At 46.6% G+C, this 22377-nt stretch overlaps 1 protein-coding gene across 1 annotated transcript in view; it reads left to right on the top strand.

Moving 5' to 3' along the window:
- Nucleotides 1–22377, top strand: part of LOC115139198 (calmodulin-binding transcription activator 1-like) — a 136996-nt gene that overhangs the window by 95512 nt on the left and 19107 nt on the right. The window contains 3 exon segments of the mRNA XM_065021748.1: nt 11162–11233; nt 12936–13089; nt 20612–22377. Of these exon segments, the coding sequence (XP_064877820.1) occupies nt 11162–11233; nt 12936–13089; nt 20612–22377 (1992 nt within the window).

Below are 22377 nucleotides of genomic sequence, written 5' to 3'. Positions count from 1 at the left end.
GGGAGGAATGGATAAAGGGACAGAGAGGGAATGACCAGGAGAGAGGGAGGAAGGGATAAAGGGACAGAGAGGGAATGACCAAGAGAGGGAGGAAGAGATAAAGGGACAGAGAGGGAATGACCAGGAGAGAGGGAGGAAGGGATAAAGGGACAGAGAGGGAATGACCAGGAGAGAGGGAGGAAGGGATAAAGGGGCAGAGAGGGAATGACCAGGAGAGAGGGAGGAAGGGATAAAGGGACAGAGAGGGAATGACCAGGAGAGAGGGAGGAAGGGATTAAGGGACAGAGGGAATGACAGGAGAGGGAGGAAGGGATAAAGGGACAGAGAGGGAATGACCAGGAGGAGAGGAAGGGATAAAGGGACAGAGAGGGAATGACCAGGAGAGAGGGAGGAAGGGATAAAGGGACAGAGAGGGAATGACCAGGAGAGAGGGAGGAAGGGATAAAGGGACAGAGAGGGAATGACCAGGAGAGAGGGAGGAAGGGATAAAGGGACAGAGAGGGAATGACCAGGAGAGAGGGAGGACGAGATAAAGGGACAGAGAGGGAATGACCAGGAGAGAGGGAGGAAGGGATAAAGGGGCAGAGAGGGAATGACCAGGAGAGAGGGAGGAAGGGATAAAGGGACAGAGAGGGAATGACCAGGAGAGAGGGAGGAAGGGATAAAGTGACAGAGAGGGAATGACCAGGAGAGAGGGAGGAAGGGATAAAGGGAATGACCAGGAGAGAGGGAGGAAGGGATAAAGGGACAGAGAGGGAATGACCAAGAGAGGGATGAAGGGATAAAGGGACAGAGAGGGAATGACCAGGAGAGAGGGAGGAAGGGATAAAGGGACAGAGAGGGAATGACCAAGAGAGGGAGGAAGAGATAAAGGGACAGAGAGGGAATGACCAGGAGAGAGGGAGGAAGGGATAAAGGGACAGAGAGGGAATGACCAGGAGAGAGGGAGGAAGGGATAAAGGGGCAGAGAGGGAATGACCAGGAGAGAGGGAGGAAGGGATAAAGGGACAGAGAGGGAATGACCAGGAGAGAGGGAGGAAGGGATAAAGGGACAGAGAGGGAATGACCAGGAGAGAGGGAGGAAGGGATAAAGGGACAGAGAGGGAATGACCAGGAGAGAGGGAGGAAGGGATAAAGGGACAGAGAGGGAATGACCAAGAGAGGGAGGAAGGGATAAAGGGACAGAGAGGGAATGACAAGGAGAGAGGGAGGAAGAGATAAAGGGACAGAGAGGGAATGACCAAGAGAGGGAGGAAGGGATAAAGGGACAGAGAGGGACTGACCAGGAGAGAGGGAGAAAGGGTTAAAGGGACAGAGAGGGAATGACCAAGAGAGGGAGGAAGGGATAAAGGGACAGAGAGGGAATGACCAGGAGAGAGGAAGGAAGGGATAAAGGGACAGAGAGGGAATGACCAGGAGAGAGGGAGGAAGGGATAAAGGGGCAGAGAGGGAATGACCAGGAGAGAGGGAGGAAGGGATAAAGGGACATAGAGGGAATGACCAGGAGAGAGGGAGGACGAGATAAAGGGACAGAGAGGGAATGACCAGGAGAGAGGGAGGAAGGGATAAAGGGACAGAGAGGGAATGACCAAGAGAGGGAGGAAGGGATAAAGGGACAGAGAGGGAATGACAAGGAGAGAGGGAGGAAGAGATAAAGGGACAGAGAGGGAATGACCAAGAGAGGGAGGAAGGGATAAAGGGACAGAGAGGGACTGACCAGGAGAGAGGGAGAAAGGGATAAAGGGACAGAGAGGGAATGACCAAGAGAGGGAGGAAGTGATAAAGGGACAGAGAGGGAATGACAAAGAGAGAGGGAGGAAGAGATAAAGGGACAGAGAGGGAATGACCAAGAGAGGGAGGAAGGGATAAAGGGACAGAGAGGGAATGACCAGGAGAGAGGGAGGAAGGGATAAAGGGACAGAGAGGGAATGACCAGGAGAGGGAGGAAGGGATAAAGGGACAGAGAGGGAATGACCAGGAGAGAGGGAGGAAGGGATAAAGGGACAGAGAGGGAATGACCAGGAGAGAGAGAGGAAGGGATAAAGGGACAGAGAGGGAATGACCAGGAGAGAGAGAGGAAGGGATAAAGGGACAGAGAGGGAATGACCAGGAGAGAGGGAGGAAGGAAGGGATAAAGGGACAGAGAGGGAATGACCAGGAGAGAGAGAGAGGAAGGGATAAAGGGACAGAGAGGGAATGACCAGGAGAGAGAGAGGAAGGGATAAAGGGACAGAGAGGGAATGACCAGGAGAGGGAGGAAGGGATAAAGGGACAGAGAGGGTGTTACGAATCCCTTTTGGCCCGACAGTCTAGGGGGGATGGTAATGAGACCCGTAACATAACTCATGCAAATTATTATTGTGACAAAGTAAAAGTGTGAACGAAATAACCACGACAACAGAACCGTCAAAATAAATGGACTTTGATTGGACTGAAATGCTGACATGGTTCAGAACATGTCACTTACTGGAGAACTGATTTTTATTTATTTATTTACACACCGTCAAACTCCAGGTTTATTTATAAACACACGGTAATGGGGGGGAGCAGGAAAAGGGGCTGAGCTGGACCCAAGGAAAGAAACAATAAGTATTCAAAAACACCCCTAAGCTAGACTAGCCTACTTTAACAACAGCTAAACTAACCAAAAATACAGTGGGTGGTCCGCCCAGTTCTAACTAGTGTATTTAACAAAGTTCACCTACGGGTAGTGTATGCCCATGGGCGACTTGTCTTGGTTTCCCCCTTTTCCCACCAGCAACAAACAAACACCATAACCAAAAACAATACTCACAGGTGATGACAAAGTGCTATGAGGTGCTTAACCTGTTGCTTCTACTCGGGACGCTTGCGTCCCAACTAGAGCTCTGGAAATGCAAATGCGCTACGCTAAATGCTAATAGTATTAGTTAAAACTCAAAAGTTCATTAAAATACACATGCAGGGTATCGAATTAAAGCTACACTCGTTGTGAATCCAGGCAACAAGTCAGATTTTTAAAATGCTTTTCGGGGAAAGCATGAGAAGCTATTATCTGATAGCATGCAACACCCCAAAAGACCCACAGGGGACGTAAACAAAATAATTAGCATTTCGGCGTTACACAAACCGCACAATAAAATAGAAAACATTCATTACCTTTCACCATCTTCTTTGTTGGCACTCCTAGATGTCCCTTAAACACTATTTGGGTCTTTATTTCGATTAAATCGGTCCATATAAAGCCTAGATATCGTTATATGTAGACTGTGTGATAAACGAAAAAAACATTGTTTCAAAACGTAACGTCATTTTTTAAAATTCAAAAAGTCGACGATAAACTTTCACAAAACACTTCGAAATACGTTTGTAATGCAACTTTAGGTATTAGTAAACGTTAATAAGCGATAAAATTCATCAGGAGGCGATGTAAAGATCATTAGCTGTCCGTCTGGAAAAATGTCCGGCTAGAAACTCAACGAAAATATCCGGTCCTAGACCGGATTAGATACGGTGTCCTGTATGTGTTTGACCAAGAAAAAACTCGAAGGGAAATGACAAGACTCTAGACACCCTGTGGAAGCTGTAGGTACTGCAACCTCAGGCAATTAATTGTGGTTCACGTTTATCAATGGGTTCAAGTAGCGCATGGATATATTTTCCCCATTTTCAGTGATCAGTTTTTCCTGTGCTTTTCGATGTAAATGCCGTTCTGGTACAGCCACAGCAGTGATTTAACCAGTTTTTTAAACGTCTGAGTGTTTTCTATCCACACAGACTAAGCAAATGCATATACTATATTCCTGGCATGAGTAGCAGGGCGCTGAAATGTTGCGCGATTTTTAACAGAATGTTCAAAAAAGTAGAGGGTCGACTGAAGAGGTTAAACAAAAGAGAGGTTAAGACACAAAGCGAGAGTGAAACACAGAGACCTACAGACCTGGCATTTACAGAGAGATTGAGCTAGAGATTGAGCTAGAGATTGCTCTAGAACAAACAAATGATGGGGTTTTTAAACCATGGGGAAGGAACTGTGATAGGGTAGGAAATAGGAGGTGTGTCTTCTGATTGATGATTGATTGTTGACTGATTGGGGAGTGATGGTTTTCACCTGTGAGGGGAGAAGGAGAGAAAAGAAACACACACACAGGATACACACAGATACAGGATAACTGTATCCGTAACACTCCCACCCTTAAAAGAGCAACCCTAGGGGTTGCGACTACAGTATTTCAAAGAATACTCACAACAAAGCAACAACCTTGCAAAACATACAGAAATCATTTTCACACACGAGACAAAGCATCTGCCAATACATTATCAGAACCCTTTTTGTGGCGGATCTCCAAATTATAATTTTGTACAATCAGCGCCCAACGCATAAGGCGCTGGTTCTGGTTGTACATTCGGTGGAGAAAAACTAAGGGGTTATGGTCAGTATATACAATCACGGGTAGGGCACTGGAACCAATATATACTTCAAAGTATTGCAGAGCCAACAACAAAGCAAGAGCTTCTTGTTCTATTGTCGCATAGTTTGTTTGACATTTATTAAATTTACGTGAAAAATAACAAACGGGATGATCCACTCCACTCTTGTCCTGCTGCAGTAGAACAGCACCAGCACCTCTGGCACTAGCATCTACCTCAAGTTTGAACGGTTGTTCAAAATCTGGAGCAGCAAGTACAGGTGTACTACATAAGAGTGCTTTCGCTGATTCAAAAGCTCTCTTACAATCAGGGGACCACACAAATGATCTAGCCGGACTAAGCAAATCGGTCAATGGAGCAACTACCGCAGAGAAATTTTCACAGAAGCTACGGTAGTAGCCAACCATCCCTAAAAAGCGGCGTAGCTCTCGTCTGGTGGTAGGTGCAGGGAATGCAGTTATAGCAAAGACCTTGGCATCAACAGGGCGCACCTGTCCATGGCCAACCTCTTTACCGAGATAGGTAACAGTAGCCTTCCCAAACTCGCACTTTGCCAAGTTCAGGGTTAGAGAAGCAGCTGCCAACCGTTCACATACTAGCCTTAGAGAGTCAACATGATCTGACCACTCAGACAAATAAATCACTAGGTCATCAAGGTATGCACTACAATTAGGAACGCCAGCTAATACGGAGTTAACCAGTCGTTGGAAAGTGGCTGGTGCATTTCGCATCCCAAAAGCCATGACTGAGTACTGTAGGAAGTTGTCTGGGGTCACAAAGGCAGAAATCTCAGAAGCACGTGAAGTTAACGGAACCTGCCAGTAACCTTTTAAGAGGTCTAACTTAGTTACATACTTAGCAGCACCAATAGTGTCGATACAGTCGTCCAGTCGGGGTAACGGGAACAAATCTGGCATTGTGACAGAATTTACCTTTCGATAATCCGTACATAACCTGGACGTACCATCAGGTTTAGGAACCAAAATGCAAGGAGAACTCCAAGGGCTTGAACTTGGCTTAGCCAGGTCATTCTCCAACAAATATCTCACCTCATCCCTCATTATCTTCCTCTTGGAAGCGTTGATACGATATGGGTGTTGTTTGATAGGTGTAGCATTTCCAACGTTAATGTCATGTTCCAACACATTTGTGCGAGTAGGAACGTCATTAAAGAGACATGGAAAACTGTGTAGTAGCCTCACAATATCATTGGCCTGTCCATCCGTTAAATGAACCAGACCGGATTGGATAGACAGCAGCATTTCTGAGTTGGGCAATCTAACACATTGCTGCTGAGTATTGCGCAACTCCAAGCCATCAACATCATCAATATGACAGTCCACTATCATAGCAGTAGTAGCAGAGGAGACAGCAGTACCTTCCTCTGTTTTTGAACTCTCTAACTGTGTGATGGGTCGGGTGTGGTAAGCTTTCAACATGTTAATGTGACACACACGAGATTGGCGTTGTCTATCAGGAGTTTGAAGCACATAGTCAGTTTCACTTATTTTCTTTTCAATTAAATAAGGACCCGAGAAACGAGCTGACAGTGAAGATCCTGGAACAGGTAATAACACCAGTACTTGGTCACCTGGCTGTAGTGGACGAGAAACAGCCTCTTTATCATAGTGTCTTTTCATGCTCCTCTGTGAGGAAGTCAGAGCTTCCTTTGCGAGAGCACAAGCTTGGTGTAGGCGCTCACGAAAGCGACTAACGTAGTCCAACACATTCTCATCTCTGGTACACAACTCTTGGGACAAGAACTGTTCTTTAAGGACTTTCATTGGTCCTCTCACTGTGTGACCAAACACCAGTTCAGCCGGGCTGAAACCTAGGGACTCCTGCACAGTTTCACGAGCAGCAAACAAAACTAGAGGAACTCCCTCATCCCAATCTTTCTCAGATTCCAAACAATATTTACGTAGCATAGACTTCAGTGTCTGATGCCATCTTTCAAGTGCACCCTGAGACTCTGGGTGATAGGTGCTTGACACACGGTGCGCAATTGACAAGGATTTTAACACCTGCCTGAAGAGCTTGGATAGGAAATTGGTTCCTTGATCGCTTTGTACCACCCTAGGTAACCCGAATGTCGTGAAGAATTTTATTAAGGCTTTACTCACTACCGGGGCTGTAATCCTTCTCAGAGGAATGGCCTCGGGGTATCTTGTAGCCATACATATTATCGTTAACAAAAACTGGTTACCCGATTTTGTCTTCGGTAACGGTCCGACACAATCAACCACCACATGCTCGAATGGTTCACCTATGACAGGTATGGGACAAAGAGGAGCGGGAGGAATAACCTGATTTGGTTTTCCTGTTATCTGACATGTGTGGCATGTCCAACAGAACTGAGCCACATCTTGTTTTAAACCCGGCCAAAAGAAATGTCGAAGGATCCGATCATAAGTTTTTGTGATTCCTAAATGACCAGACCACTGGTGATCATGAGCAAGGGATAACACATTTTGTCGAAAGGCTGTAGGAATCACTATTTGGTAAACAGCATTCCAATCTCCATCCGCGTCAACATGGGATTTCCATTTACGCATGAGGAGATTACCATCAATGAAGTAAGCCACGTTCTTCTTCTTCACATCTTCCAATGAGTCAACACTAGAAAAACATTTAGCAAGCTTGTTGTCAACCTTTTGGTTAGCAATCAGCTGCTCACGAGTGACTGGTAACTGTATTGCATCAGCAATAAGTTCAACGTTCTTTGCTTCTTTCCTGGGCTGTTTGTCAGAGGTGATCAGCTTCTCAGAGGTATCACACAATCCATCTTCTTGATCAACCTCTTTGAACAGAACAGTGTTCGACAAATCTATCACGTCACCCTCTTGTCGTGCCTGAGCACGAGTGACAGCACAAGCGGGGAACACATGTGGATAACTCTGTGCCAGCTCATTAGAGAGAGAGTGGTCACTTTTATCCAATACTTCCAATACGGGTACTACCTTTCCTCCGGCAATATCGTTACCCATTATAAAGGTCACACCTTTCACTGGCAACATAGGGCGTACCCCACTCTGAATATTCCACTGATTAACTCAGAGTGTACTTTCACAAAGTGCAATGGCACTGGGACAAAACCCATTTCAATACCCTGCACTAACACACTGGAACCACAATATGTATCGTCAGATAAGGGCAACACATCAGACAATATAAACGACTGCGCCGCACCAGTATCTCTAAGGATTTTAACCAGTCGCTGAGACGCTTTGTCATTCGTTAGGGACACAAACCCCTCGAAAATGAATGGTTCATAACTGCGGTCGGGGATTGAGACTTTCAAACTACAGTTACCCTGAGGCACCTGTTTTGTTGCAGACCTCACAACCGTACGAATTAGAGCAACACCTGTTGGTGGCTTGGCACGAAGAGGCATCCCTTGTTTGTGTTTAAGCAGGAAGCAATCATTAATCATATGTCCTACTTTATGACAATAGAAACAGGGACGCTCATTCTTCTGGCGTGCTTGATATACTACTGCTGGCCGACTAGGGCTTAAGGTAGGAAACTCAGTGGCTCTACTCTCAGTTTGAGCCGAAAACACACTCTTGTGCATCAACACAAACTCGTCTGCCAACACAGACGCTTCTGCCAGGGAGGATACTTTCTGTTCGTTTAGGTAAACTACAATGCGTTCGGGCAAGCAATTTTTAAACTCTTCCAACAAGATTAACTCCCGGAGAGAGTTGAAATCAGTTACCTTACTAGCAGCATGCCATTTATCAAACAGATTTCCCTTGTCTCTAGCAAATTCCTGTCAAATCTCTGTCGGTATGCCTCAGGCACAAGCTCATAGGCACGAAGAACAGTAGCTTTGACCATAATTCAAACTGTCCTCCAGAGGTAGCGCTGACAAAACCTCTTGGGCTTTACCAGTTAATTTACACTGAAGTAATAGGCACCATACCTCTTCAGGCCACTTCAATGCTACGGCTATACGCTCAAATACACAAAAATAGGAGTCAACCTCTGACTCTCTGAACAAAGGTACTAAGGCAATCTGCCTACTAATGTCAAACGTGTTTGAGGACACAGCAGGTGAGGACGGCTCACAAACAGGCACAGTAGGACCGGAGGCTAGCCTCGCTGTCTCTGCCTCCAGTTCCATCTGGCGCATTTTGAACTCCAACTGCCTTTGTTCTCTGTCTGCCTCAATTTTACACATCTCCAAATGCCGTTGTTCTCGTTCTTTTTCTGCCTCTATTTTACATATCTCCAACTGGAGAGTCTCTCGCCTAATTTGGGCTCTCTCTTCCACCTCCAGTTGGAACTGTGCTAAACGGACATCCCTCCTGGCATCACCATTTGACAGTGGGGAGAGTGGATCAAAACGGGACAATGTGGCTGGTGTTTTAGCCTCTCCCTCATTATCAGACACCAATGGGCTTACAGGAGCAGCAACATCCCCTACAGGGGTAGTAGACTCAGGCAGCGGTAACACAAGCACCTGCTCTTCCAACAATACATTTAATACTAGCCGTTTAACCTCCGCCTTAACTAAACTCTGCGGAATCGATACTGAATAATGGTCAGCCAAGGTCATTAAATCAACTCTACGACATTTGTCAAAAACCTCCCACGAAGGGTTATCCAAAAAGGATTTCAAATCAAAAGTAGTCATTTTACACTACTTCACAAGTGCCAAAGAAAATAGCAAACACTAATGCTACTTCAGCTATGACGCTCAACACTGAACTATACCACTACAACAATCTACATGAGCGGCATGGGTGTCAGTTATGACAGATCCCGGACGAGGCTCCACTTATGTTACGAATCCCTTTTGGCCCGACAGTCTAGGGGGGATGGTAATGAGACCCGTAACATAACTCATGCAAATTATTATTGTGACAAAGTAAAAGTATGAACGAAATAACCACGACAACAGAAATCTACCGTCAAACTCCAGGTTTATTTATAAACACACGGTAATGGGGGGGAGCAGGAAAAGGGGCTGAGCTGGACCCAAGGAAAGAAACAATAAGTATTCAAAAACACCCCTAAGCTAGACTAGCCTACTTTAACAACAGCTAACTAACTAACCAAAAATACAGTGGGTGGTCCGCCCAGTTCTAACTAGTGTATTTAACAAAGTTCACCTACGGGTAGTGTATGCCCATGGGCGACTTGTCTTGGTTTCCCCCTTTTCCCACCAGCAACAAACAAACACCATAACCAAAAACAATACTCACAGGTGATGACAAAGTGCTATGAGGTGCTTAAACAAAAGAGAGGTTAAGACACAAAGCGAGAGTGAAACACAGAGACCTACAGACCTGGCATTTACAGAGAGATTGAGCTAGAGATTGAGCTAGAGATTGCTCTAGAACAAACAAATGATGGGGTTTTTAAACCATGGGGAAGGAACTGTGATAGGGTAGGAAATAGGAGGTGTGTCTTTTGATTGTTGACTGATTGGGGAGTGATGGTTTTCACCTGTGAGGGGAAAAGGAGAGAAAAGAAACACACACACAGGATACACACAGATACAGGATAACTGTATCCGTAACAGAGGGAATGACCAGGAGAGAGGGAGGAAGGGATAAAGGGACAGAGAGGGAATGACCAAGAGAGGGAGGAAGGGATAAAGGGACAGAGAGGGAATGACCAGGAGAGACGGAGGAATGGATAAAGGGACAGAGAGGGAATGACCAGGAGAGAGGGAGGAAGGGATAAACTGACAGAGAGGGAATGACCAGGAGAGAGGAGGAGGGGGACAGAGAGGGAATGACCAGAGATAAAGGGAGGGACAGAGAGGGGAATGACCAGGAGAGAGGGAGGAAGGGATAAAGGGACAGAGAGGGAATGACCAAGAGAGGAGAGGGGACAGAGGGATAAAGGGACAGAGGAGGGAATGACAGAGAGGGAATGACCAGGAGGAGGGAGGAAGGGATAAAGGGAGAGAGGGAATGACCAGGGGGATAAAGGGACAGAGAGGGAATGACCAGGAGAGAGGGAGATGAAGAGACCAAAGGGGAAGGGATAAAGGGACAGAATGACCAAGAGAGAGGGAGGAAGGGATAAAGGGACAGAGAGGGAATGACCAGGAGAGAGGGGAGGGAAGGGATAAAGGGACAGAGAGGGAATGACCAGGAGAGGGAGGAAGAGATAAAGGGACAGAGAGGAATGACCAGGAGAATGGGAGGAAGGGAAGAGATAAACAGGGACCAGGAGAGGGAGGAAGGGATAAAGGGACAGAGAGGGATTGAGAAAAAAGAGAGAAGAGGGATGATGAAGAAGAGAAACAAGCCTGTGGGGTAGATAGACCCTCATACAGAATGGAAATGTATGTAAATGCACTCTGCCTTTGGCTACAGAGAGAAGAGAGAGGAAGAGAGAAAAGGGGGGTAACCATCAAGGTCGTCAACACTATCATGCCTCATCCCTCTCTTTCTCCTTTCTCTCTCTTTCTCTCTCTGTGCGTGTGACATCATCCTCTGCTAGGGAGATTGTACTATGCAGGCTTTGTTAAAATCTTCATCCTCCACACCTTTTGAACATGATGCATGGCAGATAGGTACAGCCGAACATGACTGTGTGTGTGTGTGTGTGTGTGTGTGTGTGTGTGTGTGTGTGTGTGTGTGTGTGTGTGTGTGTGTGTGTGTGTGTGTGTGTGTGTCTGTCTGTGTGTGTGTGTGTGTGTGTGTGTGTGTGTGTGTGTGTGTGTGTGTGTGTGTGTGTGTGTGTGCGTGTTTGTGTTTAACTCTAACCATGTCCTCTCTCTCTCTCTCAGTGTCTGTATGGCTGTTATGTCCACTCCTCCATCATCCCTACCTTTCATCGCAGATGCTATTGGCTGCTCCAGGTAAGCCCCTCCCACCATACAACCACAATACATTTGACTCATTATAACCTCTATTACTGTTGTGAAAGCATGCACTGAACTGGAGCTTGCTGACACTAGGGGCAAGTGAAAGTAATGTCTGACACTGATCCAATGTGCACTTATCAGAAGTTGACTGTACACATCATGAATGGATGGGTGAGTGGAAAAGGAATCCCCAGAGGCAGCAACATGGTACCCAGATCTTATGCTTGTATTGAATTAGTAACTGCAATGTCAACAAAGTTGAACTCCCAGAATGTGCCTGGTTGGTGTTGTCATCTCTATCTATTTGTATATCTGACTCTGACCTAGCCAGACTCCACTGGGCTGGAAAAGTAGACACACTTCTCTGTATGTGGTGTACTCCCTGCCTGGCTTTTCAAGGAAACACACACACACACACACGGACCCTGATCTCCCCTGTGTATAGAGGTGTGTTATTAATGTTTGTTTCACTCTGCTGCTCATATGAGGGACAGAAATACGGCCTCAGTCACACTCACTCATCTCACTCCTCTCCCTCATCTCCCTCCTCTCCCTCCTCCCCTCATCCTCCTCCTCTCCCTCCTCCCCTCATCTCCCTCCTCTCCCTCCTCCCCTCCTCTCACTCCTCTCACTCCTCTCCCTCCTCTCACTCTTCACCCTCTTCCTCTCAACTCACTCCTCTCCCTCCTCTCACCTCACTCCTCTCCCTCCTCTCACCTCACTCCTCTCCCTCCTCTCACCTCACTCCTCTCCCTCCTCTCACCTCACTCCTCTCCCTCCTCTCACTCCACTCACTCATCTCACTCCTCTGCTCAAGTTAAAGATGGTCAGAGGGCCATAGTCAAACTGAGGACAGGCAACATGATGTGTCTTTAACCATGCTTGTACACGTACACACATACATACTCATCCACACACACGCACACTCGCTCTCACCCAGCAGGGTAGGAACCATACCTGTGTGTGCTTAATCTTTCATACACTCCTGGAGCCAGAGATGAGGGACCTGTAGTGAATGAGGGTTGAAAACACACACAACCACACACATACACACACAGCAGGGTTGAAGGGGCTTTAGCTGTTCAAACTTTGAAATGGCAGGTGAGAATCTCTCCTCTGACACTCAATGCCTGACCTCTTTATCCTCTACTTTCCTTTTCCCTCGTTCCCTCTCTCCCACCTTCTCCTAGGACCATCTCATCTACATTGTAGAATAATAGTGAAAACATAAAAACTATTAAATAACCCAGTTAAAAGTTTGGTTTTTGCGACTGCATTTTAAAAATCTTGAAATTATCCGGATTGACTGACCTTCATGTGCTGTTCTTGCCATAATATGGTATTTTACCAAATAGGGCTATCTTCTGTATACCACCCCTACCTTGACACAACACAGCTGATTAGCTCAAGCACATTAAGAAGGAAAGAAATTCCACAAATTTAACTTTTAACAAGACAGACCTGTTAATTGAAAGCATTCCAGGTGACTACCTAAAGAAGCTGGTTGAGAAAATGCCAAGAGTGTGAAAAGCTGTAATCAAGCCAAAGGGTGGCTACTTTGAAGAATCTCAAATATAAAATATATTTTGATTTGTTTAACACTCTCATTCCCACCCTCTCTAGTTCTTTCTCCCTCCATCCCCCCTCTCTCCACCAATAAATGTTTATTTGATAAATGTCTTCCCTCTCTGTGTAGAACCCAGACATAGTGTTGGTACACTACCTGAACGTTCCAGCGGTGGACGACAGTGGGAAGCCATGTGGGCCTGTCCTCTGCTCCATCAACACAGACAGGAAGGAGTGGGCCAAGTGGAGCAAGGAGGAGCTCATTGGACAGCTCAAACCCATGTGTGAGTCACATTTAACCCCTGACCTCTAGCCCCTTTAAAACTTCATCTCCTCACCTTGCACTCATAAGGAAGCCAAGTCTATTCTACAAATCACATATCTTTCTTCATCCAATTGAATAAACCCTGATAACTTATTTTATATTTTATGTCATTAAATGATTTAGCACATGAGTTGTCATGGTTATATGAGAGCTGTGAGTCTAGTTCCAAATCTCCATCCAAATCTACTGTTCCTCTCTCTTCTGAGTCAGTTTGACTTTAACAGAACCACACTGCCCCTCAGTGGCCATCGAAGACTGCAGGCAGAGGCATTGCGTGTGTGTGTGTGTGTGTGTGTGTGTGTGTGTGTGTGTGTGTGTGTGTGTGTGTGTGTGTGTGTGTGTGTGTGTGTGTGTGTGTGTTTATACCAGAAGTCCCCACAAGAATAGTAAACTAACAAAAATTTGAACAACTGGGGACATTTTGTTAGTCCCCACAAGGTCAAATGCTATTTCTTTGGGATTTAAGGTTAGGGTGAGAATTAGGTTTATGTATAGTTTTAAGGTGAGGAGTTAGGTTTAGGGTTAAAGTTAAGTTTTCAGTTTAGGGTTAGTGTAAGGGTATGGGTTAGGTTTAGGGGTTAGGGAGAATTGGATTTTGAATGGGACTGAATTGTATGTCGCCACAAGGTTAGCTGTACAAAACTGTGTGTGTGTGTGTGTGTGTGTGTGTGTGTGTGTGTGTGTGTGTACCGTCTGTCCTCAGACACAGGGGGGAGACACAAGGGGGCGAGGAGCATCTGTTCAAAATACCCAGCATGCATTATTCATGAGTGAGTGTGAGTTAGAGAGAGTTCTAGTTTGTTACAAACCCAGAGGATTGCTCTCTCTGGGACCAGCACTGTCTGTGTTGAGATGTGTGAGTTGCATTTATGTACCCAACAGCGTTGGATTTCAGTGTCAGTCCGTTTCTAATGTGTCTGTGTTGTGTGGTAATATTTATCCTATATGCATATCATATATACCTCACATGCGAATCGTAATAAGACTAAGCTATTAGCCTATTAAAATGTTTATCTGACTCCATAAGATGAATAGCAATATGCATTAGACTACAGTTGAGTTACAGTAATAGGCAATACTATTTGCAGGAGGCCTTTTGGTAGGCCGTCATTGTAAATAAGAATTTGTTCTTAACTGACTTGCGTAGTTAAATAAAGGTTAATAAAATGATAAAAATAACAAAATTCACAAATATCTGAGAATGGAATTCTAAATACAGGTGCATTTAATTACTTTGAAAAATGAATTATTACATTTACAAGGCATAAGCTTAAACTAGAAAGCATTTCAAGGCATTATTCTAAGCATGATCACAGAGGGAGAGAGAGAGAGACAAGGAAACCATGGCTTGTGCCTTGGCCCATAGCTCATGGGAGAGGGAGAGGGAGAGAGAGAGACAAGGAAACCATGGCTTGTGCCTTGGCCCATAGCTCATGGGAGAGGGAGAGAGAGAGAGACAAGGAAACCATGGCTTGTGCCTTGGCCCATAGCTCATGGGAGAGGGAGAGAGAGAGAGACAAGGAAACCATGGCTTGTGCCTTGGCCCATAGCTCATGGGAGAGGGAGAGGGAGAGAGAGAGACAAGGAAACCATGGCTTGTGCCTTGGCCCATAGCTCATGGGAGAGGGAGAGAGAGAGACAAGGAAACCATGGCTTGTGCCTTGGCCCATAGCTCATGGGAGAGGGAGAGAGAGAGACAAGGAAACCATGGCTTGTGCCTTGGCCCATAGCTCATGGGAGAGGGAGAGAGAGAGAGACAAGGAAACCATGGCTTGTGCCTTGGCCCATAGCTCATGGGAGAGGGAGAGAGAGAGAGACAAGGAAACCATGGCTTGTGCCTTGGCCCATAGCTCATGGGAGAGGGAGAGAGAGAGACAAGGAAACCATGGCTTGTGCCTTGGCCCATAGCTCATGGGAGAGGGAGAGAGAGAGACAAGGAAACCATGGCTTGTGCCTTGGCCCATAGCTCATGGGAGAGGGAGAGAGAGAGACAAGGAAACCATGGCTTGTGCCTTGGCCCATAGCTCATGGGAGAGGGAGAGAGAGAGAGACAAGGAAACCATGGCTTGTGCCTTGGCCCATAGCTCATGGGAGAGGGAGAGAGAGAGAGACAAGGAAACCATGGCTTGTGCCTTGGCCCATAGCTCATGGGAGAGGGAGAGAGAGAGAGACAAGGAAACCATGGCTTGTGCCTTGGCCCATAGCTCATGGGAGAGGGAGAGAGAGAGAGACAAGGAAACCATGGCTTGTGCCTTGGCCCATAGCTCATGGGAGAGGGAGAGAGAGAGAGACAAAGGAAACCATGGCTTGTGCCTTGGCCCATAGCTCATGGGAGAGGGAGAGAGAGAGAGACAAGGAAACCATGGCTTGTGCCTTGGCCCATAGCTCATGGGAGAGGGAGAGAGAGAGAGACAAGGAAACCATGGCTTGTGCCTTGGCCCATAGCTCATGGGAGAGGGAGAGAGAAAGAAATACAGTTTATATCTCACCACAGAAAGTCAGGGGGAAAAAATAAAGACAATAAATCTTAGACCCTTTTACAACATCTGAGTTGTTTGGATTCAAAATCTGAACTGTTGACCAATAGTATTACTGTAAAGTTAACCTCCAATCAGATAGGACTACAGACCTGTAAAGACAACAACACCTCAGCTTCTCGGAGGTGTGACAATGGGAGTTGGCAAGATCAAAACAGAGAATGCTTGCATACAGTTGATAAGTCAACATCTGCTTAATAAATCCTTTCTGTTCAGGCAATGCTGGCCTTTGAGTCCTGAAATGAAATGATAATGGACGTAAATGTAAACATGTCCATTGTGTTTTTGTGTCTTTTGGCGGCAAGGCAATATACCCAATTTGCATTGCAGCCCTCCAGACCTCAAGAAAGAGAGAAAATGTGTCCCCCTAGCCCCAGGACAAAATGAGTCTGACACCCCCTGGTGTACATCAATTCAGTGTGTAGTTCACACTTTCAACACATGGTGACACCCTCACACTGTATGTCATTTAACTCTTCATCTTGCAAGGGTTACCAAACTTTTCCGCTCAGGCCCCTTTTCCAGCATTGGGGAACATCAAATAAAATTTTATTGGTCACATACACATGTTTATCAGATATTATTGATTGTATTACTGTTGATGATATCTGGAAATGTGCATGTACACCCTGGCCCATCTACTGTTGCTAGCCCCAATTCTGACTTGTGCTCTGATATCTGCTTCACTGATTTCTGCTCTCTACCTCTCTCAAAGAGTGCAGTGTATGAAGTCAGAACATCTGCTGTCTCGGCCACTGCCTGTCACCAAGGGAGTACCCCAAGGCTCAATCCTAGCCCCCACGCTCTTCGCAATTTACATCAAAAACATAGCTCAGGCAGTAGAAAGCTCTCTCTTCCATTTACATGCAGATGATACAGTCTTACACTCAGCTGGCCCCACCCTGGATTTTGTGTGAAATGATCTACAACAAAGCTTTCTTAGTGTCCAACAAGTTTTCTCTACCCTTAACCTTGTTCTGAACACCTCCAAAACAAAGGTCATGTGGTTTGGTAAGAATAATGCCCCTCTCCCCACAGGTGTGATTACTACCTCTGAGGGTTTAGAGCTTGAGGTAGTCACCTCATACAGTTACTTGGAAGTATGGTTAGACGGTACACTGTCCTTCTCTCAGCACATATCAAAGTTGCAAGCTAAAGTTAAATCTAGACATGGTTTCCTCTATCGTAATCGCTCCTCTTTCATCCCAGCTGCCAAACTAACCCTGATTCAGATGTCCATCACTACCCATGCTAGATTATGGAGACATAATTTATAGATTGGCAGGTAAGAGTGCTCTCGAGCGGCTAGATATTCTGTAACATTCGGCCATCAGATTTACCACCAATGCTCCTTATAGGACACATCACTGCACTCTATACTCTATACTCCCCTGTACACTGGTCAACTTCGTATACCCGTCGCAAGACCCACTGATTGATGCTTATTTATAAAACCCTCTTAGGCCTCACTCCCCCCTATCTGAGATATCTACTGGAGCCCCCATCCTCCACCGTTCTGCCAGTCACATTCTGTTAAATGTTTTCAGTTCAAAAGGCCTTTGTATATAAGAATTTGTTAATAACTGACTTGCCTAGTTAAATAAATGTTAAATAAATAAAAGATTAGTGTGGTTGTAGCGAAATGTTTGTGTTTCTAGCTCCAACAGTGCAGAAATATCTAACAAGTAATATCTAACAATTTCACAACAATACACACACATTTTCAGTAAAGGAATGGAATTAAGAATATATAGATATTTGGACGAGCAATGTCAGAGCGGCATAGACTAAAATACATTAGAATAGAATAGAATATAGTATATACATATGAGATGAGTAATGCAAAATATGTAAACATTATTAAAGTGACTAGTGTTCTATTATTAAAGTGGCCAGTGATTTCAAGTCTATGTACAGTATATAGGGCAGAAGCCTCTAAGGTCAACAAAACTAAGGAGATGATTGTGGACTTCAGGAAACAGCAGAGGGAACACCCCCCTATCCACATCGATGGAACAGTAGTGGAGAGGGTAGTAAGTTTTAAGTTCCTCGGCATACACATCACAGACAAACTGAATTGGTCCACTCACACAGACAGCATCGTGAAGAAGGCGCAGCAGCGCCTCTTCAACCTCAGGAGGCTGAAGAAATTCGGCTTGTCACCAAAAGCACTCACAAACTTCTACAGATGCACAATCGAGAGCATCCTGGCGGGCTGTATCACCGCCTGGTACGGCAACTGCTCCGCCCACAACCGTAAGGCTCTCCAGAGGGTAGTGAGGTCTGCACAACGCATCACCGGGGGCAAACTACCTGCCCTCCAGGACACCTACACCACCCGATGTTACAGGAAGGTCATAAAGATCAGCAAGGACAACAACCACCCGAGCCACTGCCTGTTCACCCCGCTATCATCCAGAAGGCGAGGTCAGTACAGGTGCATCAAAGCTGGGACCGAGAGACTGAAAAACAGCTTCTATCTCAAGGCCATCAGACTGTTAAACAGCCACCACTAACATTGAGTGGCTGCTGCCAACACACTGACTCAACTCCAGCCACTTTAATAATGGGAATTGATGGGAAATGATGTAAAATATATCACTAGCCACTTTAAACAATGCTACCTAATATAATGTTTACATACCCTACATTATTCATCTCATATGTATACTTATATATTGTACTCTATATCATCTACTGCATCCTTATGTAATACATGTATCACTAGCCACTTTAACTATGCCACTTTGTTTACATACTCATCTCATATGTATATACTGTACTCGATACCATCTACTGTATCTTGCCTATGCTGCTCTGTACCATCACTCATTCATATATCTTTATGTACATATTCTTTATCCCCTTACACTGTGTATAAGACAGTAGTTATGGAATTGTTAGTTAGATTACTTGTTGGTTATTACTGCATTGTCGGAACTAGAAGCACAAGCATTTCGCTACACTCGCATTAACATCTGCTAACCATGTGTATGTGACAAATACAATTTGATTTGATTTGATTTGCTACTGATGGCTGTTTAACAGTCTGATGGCCTTGAGATAGAAGCTGCTTTTCAGTCTCTCGGTCCCCGCCTTGATGCACCTGTACTGACCTCTCCTTCTGGATGATAGCGGGGTGAACAGGCAGTGGCTCAAGTGGTTGTTGTCCTTGATGACCTTTTTGGCCTTCCTGTGACATCGGGTGCTGTAGGTTGTTCAATAATAAGCTATAATAGGCTATAGATGTTGAGTGAGCCCCCCGGACGCAATCCATGTTTATTTCTATGGGCACTGTTTGTGACACAAACTGTTCACACCCCTCTTGTTGGTGGAGAGAACATTTTGCCATTTTAAAACTACTGATGTGTATTAATGTGATATTTGAGTGACTCAAACATTAAAATAAAATATTTTGGCAAAAGAACGCTAAAAGCTAAATAGCTAAAAAAAGGTAGCTTACATGGGCTAGTTGATCTGGACATTTCTGACAGGTTGTAAATAAATAGCTCTCTAAGGTCTGCAATGACATGACAAGAGGAAAACTGATGATGCACCACACAATTTTGCAATTGAACCTTGTGCATTCTACTATTACAACTTTCAAGAGTATGTTGAAAGCTGGAGTGAGTTTTGGGAACCCGCCCCCCAGCTTGCGAATCACTGCTCTAAGGCAGGTAGCATCGACTAGATTTACTATTTGTTCTTGAGCGGATGGTCAGGGGGCAGGAACATAATTACAAATCATTTGTAGACTGCATATTGACATCAAGCATCCCAAACAGATCATTTCAAACCTTGCTTACATTTGTATACAATCACATACAGTACCTTCAGAAAGTATTCACACCCCTTGACTTTTTCCACATTTTGTTGTGTAACAGCCTGGATTTAAAACCTATTAAATGTTGATGTTGTTTGTCACTGGTATACACACAATACCCCATAATGTCAAAGTGGAATTATGTTTTTAGAAATGTTAACAAAGCTGAAATGTCTTGGGTCAATAAGTATTTAACCTCTTTGCTATGGCAAGCCTAAATAAATTCAGTATTACTGTATGTAAATTAAATATTTCTGTATTTCATTTTCAATACATTTGTCATTATCCATCTCTCTGTCCTTTTCACCCCTCCTTCTCCCCCTCTCCATCTCTCTGTCCTTTCCACCCCTCCTTCTCCCCCTCTCCATCTCTCTGTCCTTTTCACCCCTCCTTCTCTGTCCCCCCTCCATCTCTCTGTCCTTTCCACCCCTCCTTCTCCCCCTCTCTCCATCTCTCTGTCCTTTCCACCCCTCCTTCTCCCCCTCTCCATCTCTATGTCCTTTTCACCCCCTCCTTCCATCCCCCTCTCCATCTCTCTGTCCTTTCCACCCCTCCTTCTCCCCCTCTCCATCTCTCTGTCCTTTCCACCCCTCCTTCTCCCCCTCTCCATCTCTCTGTCCTTTCCACCCCTCCTTCTCCCCCTCTCCATCTCTCTGTCCTTTCCACCCCTCCTTCTCCCCCTCTCCATCTCTCTGTCCTTTTCATCTCTCTGTCCTTTTCACCCCCTCCTTCTCCCCCTCTCCATCTCTCTGTCCTTTCCACCCCTCCTTCTCCCCCTCTCCATCTCTCTGTCCTTTTCACCCCTCCTCCTTCTCCCCCTCTCCATCTCTGTCCTTTTCACCCCTCCTTCTCCCCCTCTCCATCTCTCTGTCCTTTCCACCCCTCCTTCTCCCCTCTCTCCATCTCTCTGTCATTTTCACCCTGTCCTCCTTCTTTTCCTCTCCATCTCTCTGTCCTTTTCACCCCTCCTTCTCCCCCTCTCCATCTCTCTGTCCTTTTCACCCCTCCTTCTCCCCCTCTCCATCTCTCTGTCCTTTCCACCCCTCCTTCTCCCCTCTCCATCTCTCTGTCATTTTCACCCCTCCTTCTTTCCCTCTCCATCTCTCTGTCCTCTCTCCCAGGTGCTGGGAGTAGCCTGCACCAGAAATGCTCCACAGCCAAACACCGCATTATCTCCCCCAAATTAGAAGCAAAGACAGGGACAGGGGATGGGACTGGGACAGGGGCTGGGACAGGGACAGGGTCTGGGACAAGGTCTGGGACAGAGGTGCAGAACAGTGATGTGTCTGAGGGGCAGACAGAGCCCAGTCCTGGAGTGGGGGCCAGGAGCAGAGGAGGGGGGGAGAGGAAGAATGGAAGGTTGCCCAAACCCTCCCTGCTTCCCCAGAGCAGCATGGAAGTCTCCTCCACATCCACCAATCAGGTGGAGGTTCCCGACACCACACAGAGCTCCCCACTGTCAATCACCAGCGACATTACTGCAGACAGTCCCGCCCTCGGCCTGGCCAGGAGCCTATCACAGAGCTCTGCTGCTGTGTTCATGTCTGAGGTTGCCACGGTAACAGGGGATTCCGTGTACACCACAGAACACGCCCAGCTGATTGGCTCCACCCATGACGCCACCACCACTGGGATTCTACTGGCTGTTGCCCCAGACACCCAGCGCTTTGAGTTCCCTGGGCGGGTGGGGTTAGCAGAGGAAGGGGGGGAGTTGGTCCTCTCCAGCAGTCTGGATGCTGGAGGTTCTGGAGTCAACCTTCTTGAGACCAGCATGAACTTTGACCCAGACTGCTTCCTCAACAACCCCAAGCAGGGCCAAACATACGGGGGAGGAGGGGGTAAGGCCGAGGAAGGTAGCTGTAATAGTGAGGGGGGGCTCCGCTGCTCTCCACAGTCACTAACGGCTAACGGCTATTTATTCAACGCCACGCTCGTAAACATCAAGACCGAAGACACTCCCCTGGAGCAGCCGCTGGATAATCAGAGCGGGTACGCTGGCGAGGGGACGGGCCTGAGCCCTAGCACCACACTGGAGCAAATGGACTTCAGTGCTGTGATGTCATCAGCCTGCGCCCAGAGCTTGGCACAGCAGATACACCAACACTCCCCCAGTCTCTTCTTGCAGGCCTCCCCTAAGACCCCCCTCGCCCAGGCCACCCAGCCCCAGATCTGTGCCTCTGAGACGGGCCAGAACTCAGGCGAGACCCAGGCTTATCTGGGCCTATCTACTATACCACAGACTGACTCTACAGGCACCAACGGAGACCCTCACACTTACCTCCACCAACCCTCACCAGACCAACATGGCCACAGTGAGGAAAGCAGCCAGGGGGATCTAGTGGGGCTGGGTAGCTTTCCTGTAAGGGGGCAGGAGATCAGAAAAGACCAGCTGAGCACCAGAGGACCTGGGAAGGTGACGTCCCCAGAGAAAGAGACACAAAAGAGGGCAGAGTTACTCCTCAATCCTGGGGAACAGCATGAGGCCTACAGAAACAACACTGGTGTTGGGAGAGGTGGAGATCACTACCTACAGCCAACAACCAAGAGTGGGGGAGTAGAGGGAGGACAAGAAATAGGAGGGAAATATATTTTCAGTAACGGGGTCAGAGATGCAGGAGTTAACAGCTCAGTGGTGGACAGTCCTCAGTCTCTAGCTGGAGCAGCCATGGAGGGGGGGTTGTACAGCTCTACTCTTCCCCAGCCGGGTGTAGGTGAGGCTGGGGGAGCTGAGGGAGCAGGCGGGGGCATCAGCCTGGAAGGCTTTGAGGCATCGTTTGGGAACCAGTTCTCTGACCTCATCAATGACTTCATCTCTGTTGAGGGGGTGGAGGGGGCGCGGTGGCCGGGACAGGAGGCAGTGCACTCTACACCCCTGCTCTGATGCCCC

The sequence above is a fragment of the Oncorhynchus nerka genome, linkage group LG2 (assembly GCF_034236695.1).
Source record: "Oncorhynchus nerka isolate Pitt River linkage group LG2, Oner_Uvic_2.0, whole genome shotgun sequence".
Lineage (NCBI taxonomy): Eukaryota > Metazoa > Chordata > Actinopteri > Salmoniformes > Salmonidae > Oncorhynchus > Oncorhynchus nerka.
The sequence above is the reverse complement of the archived record's forward strand: the minus strand, read 5'-3'. Positions and strand labels throughout refer to the sequence as shown.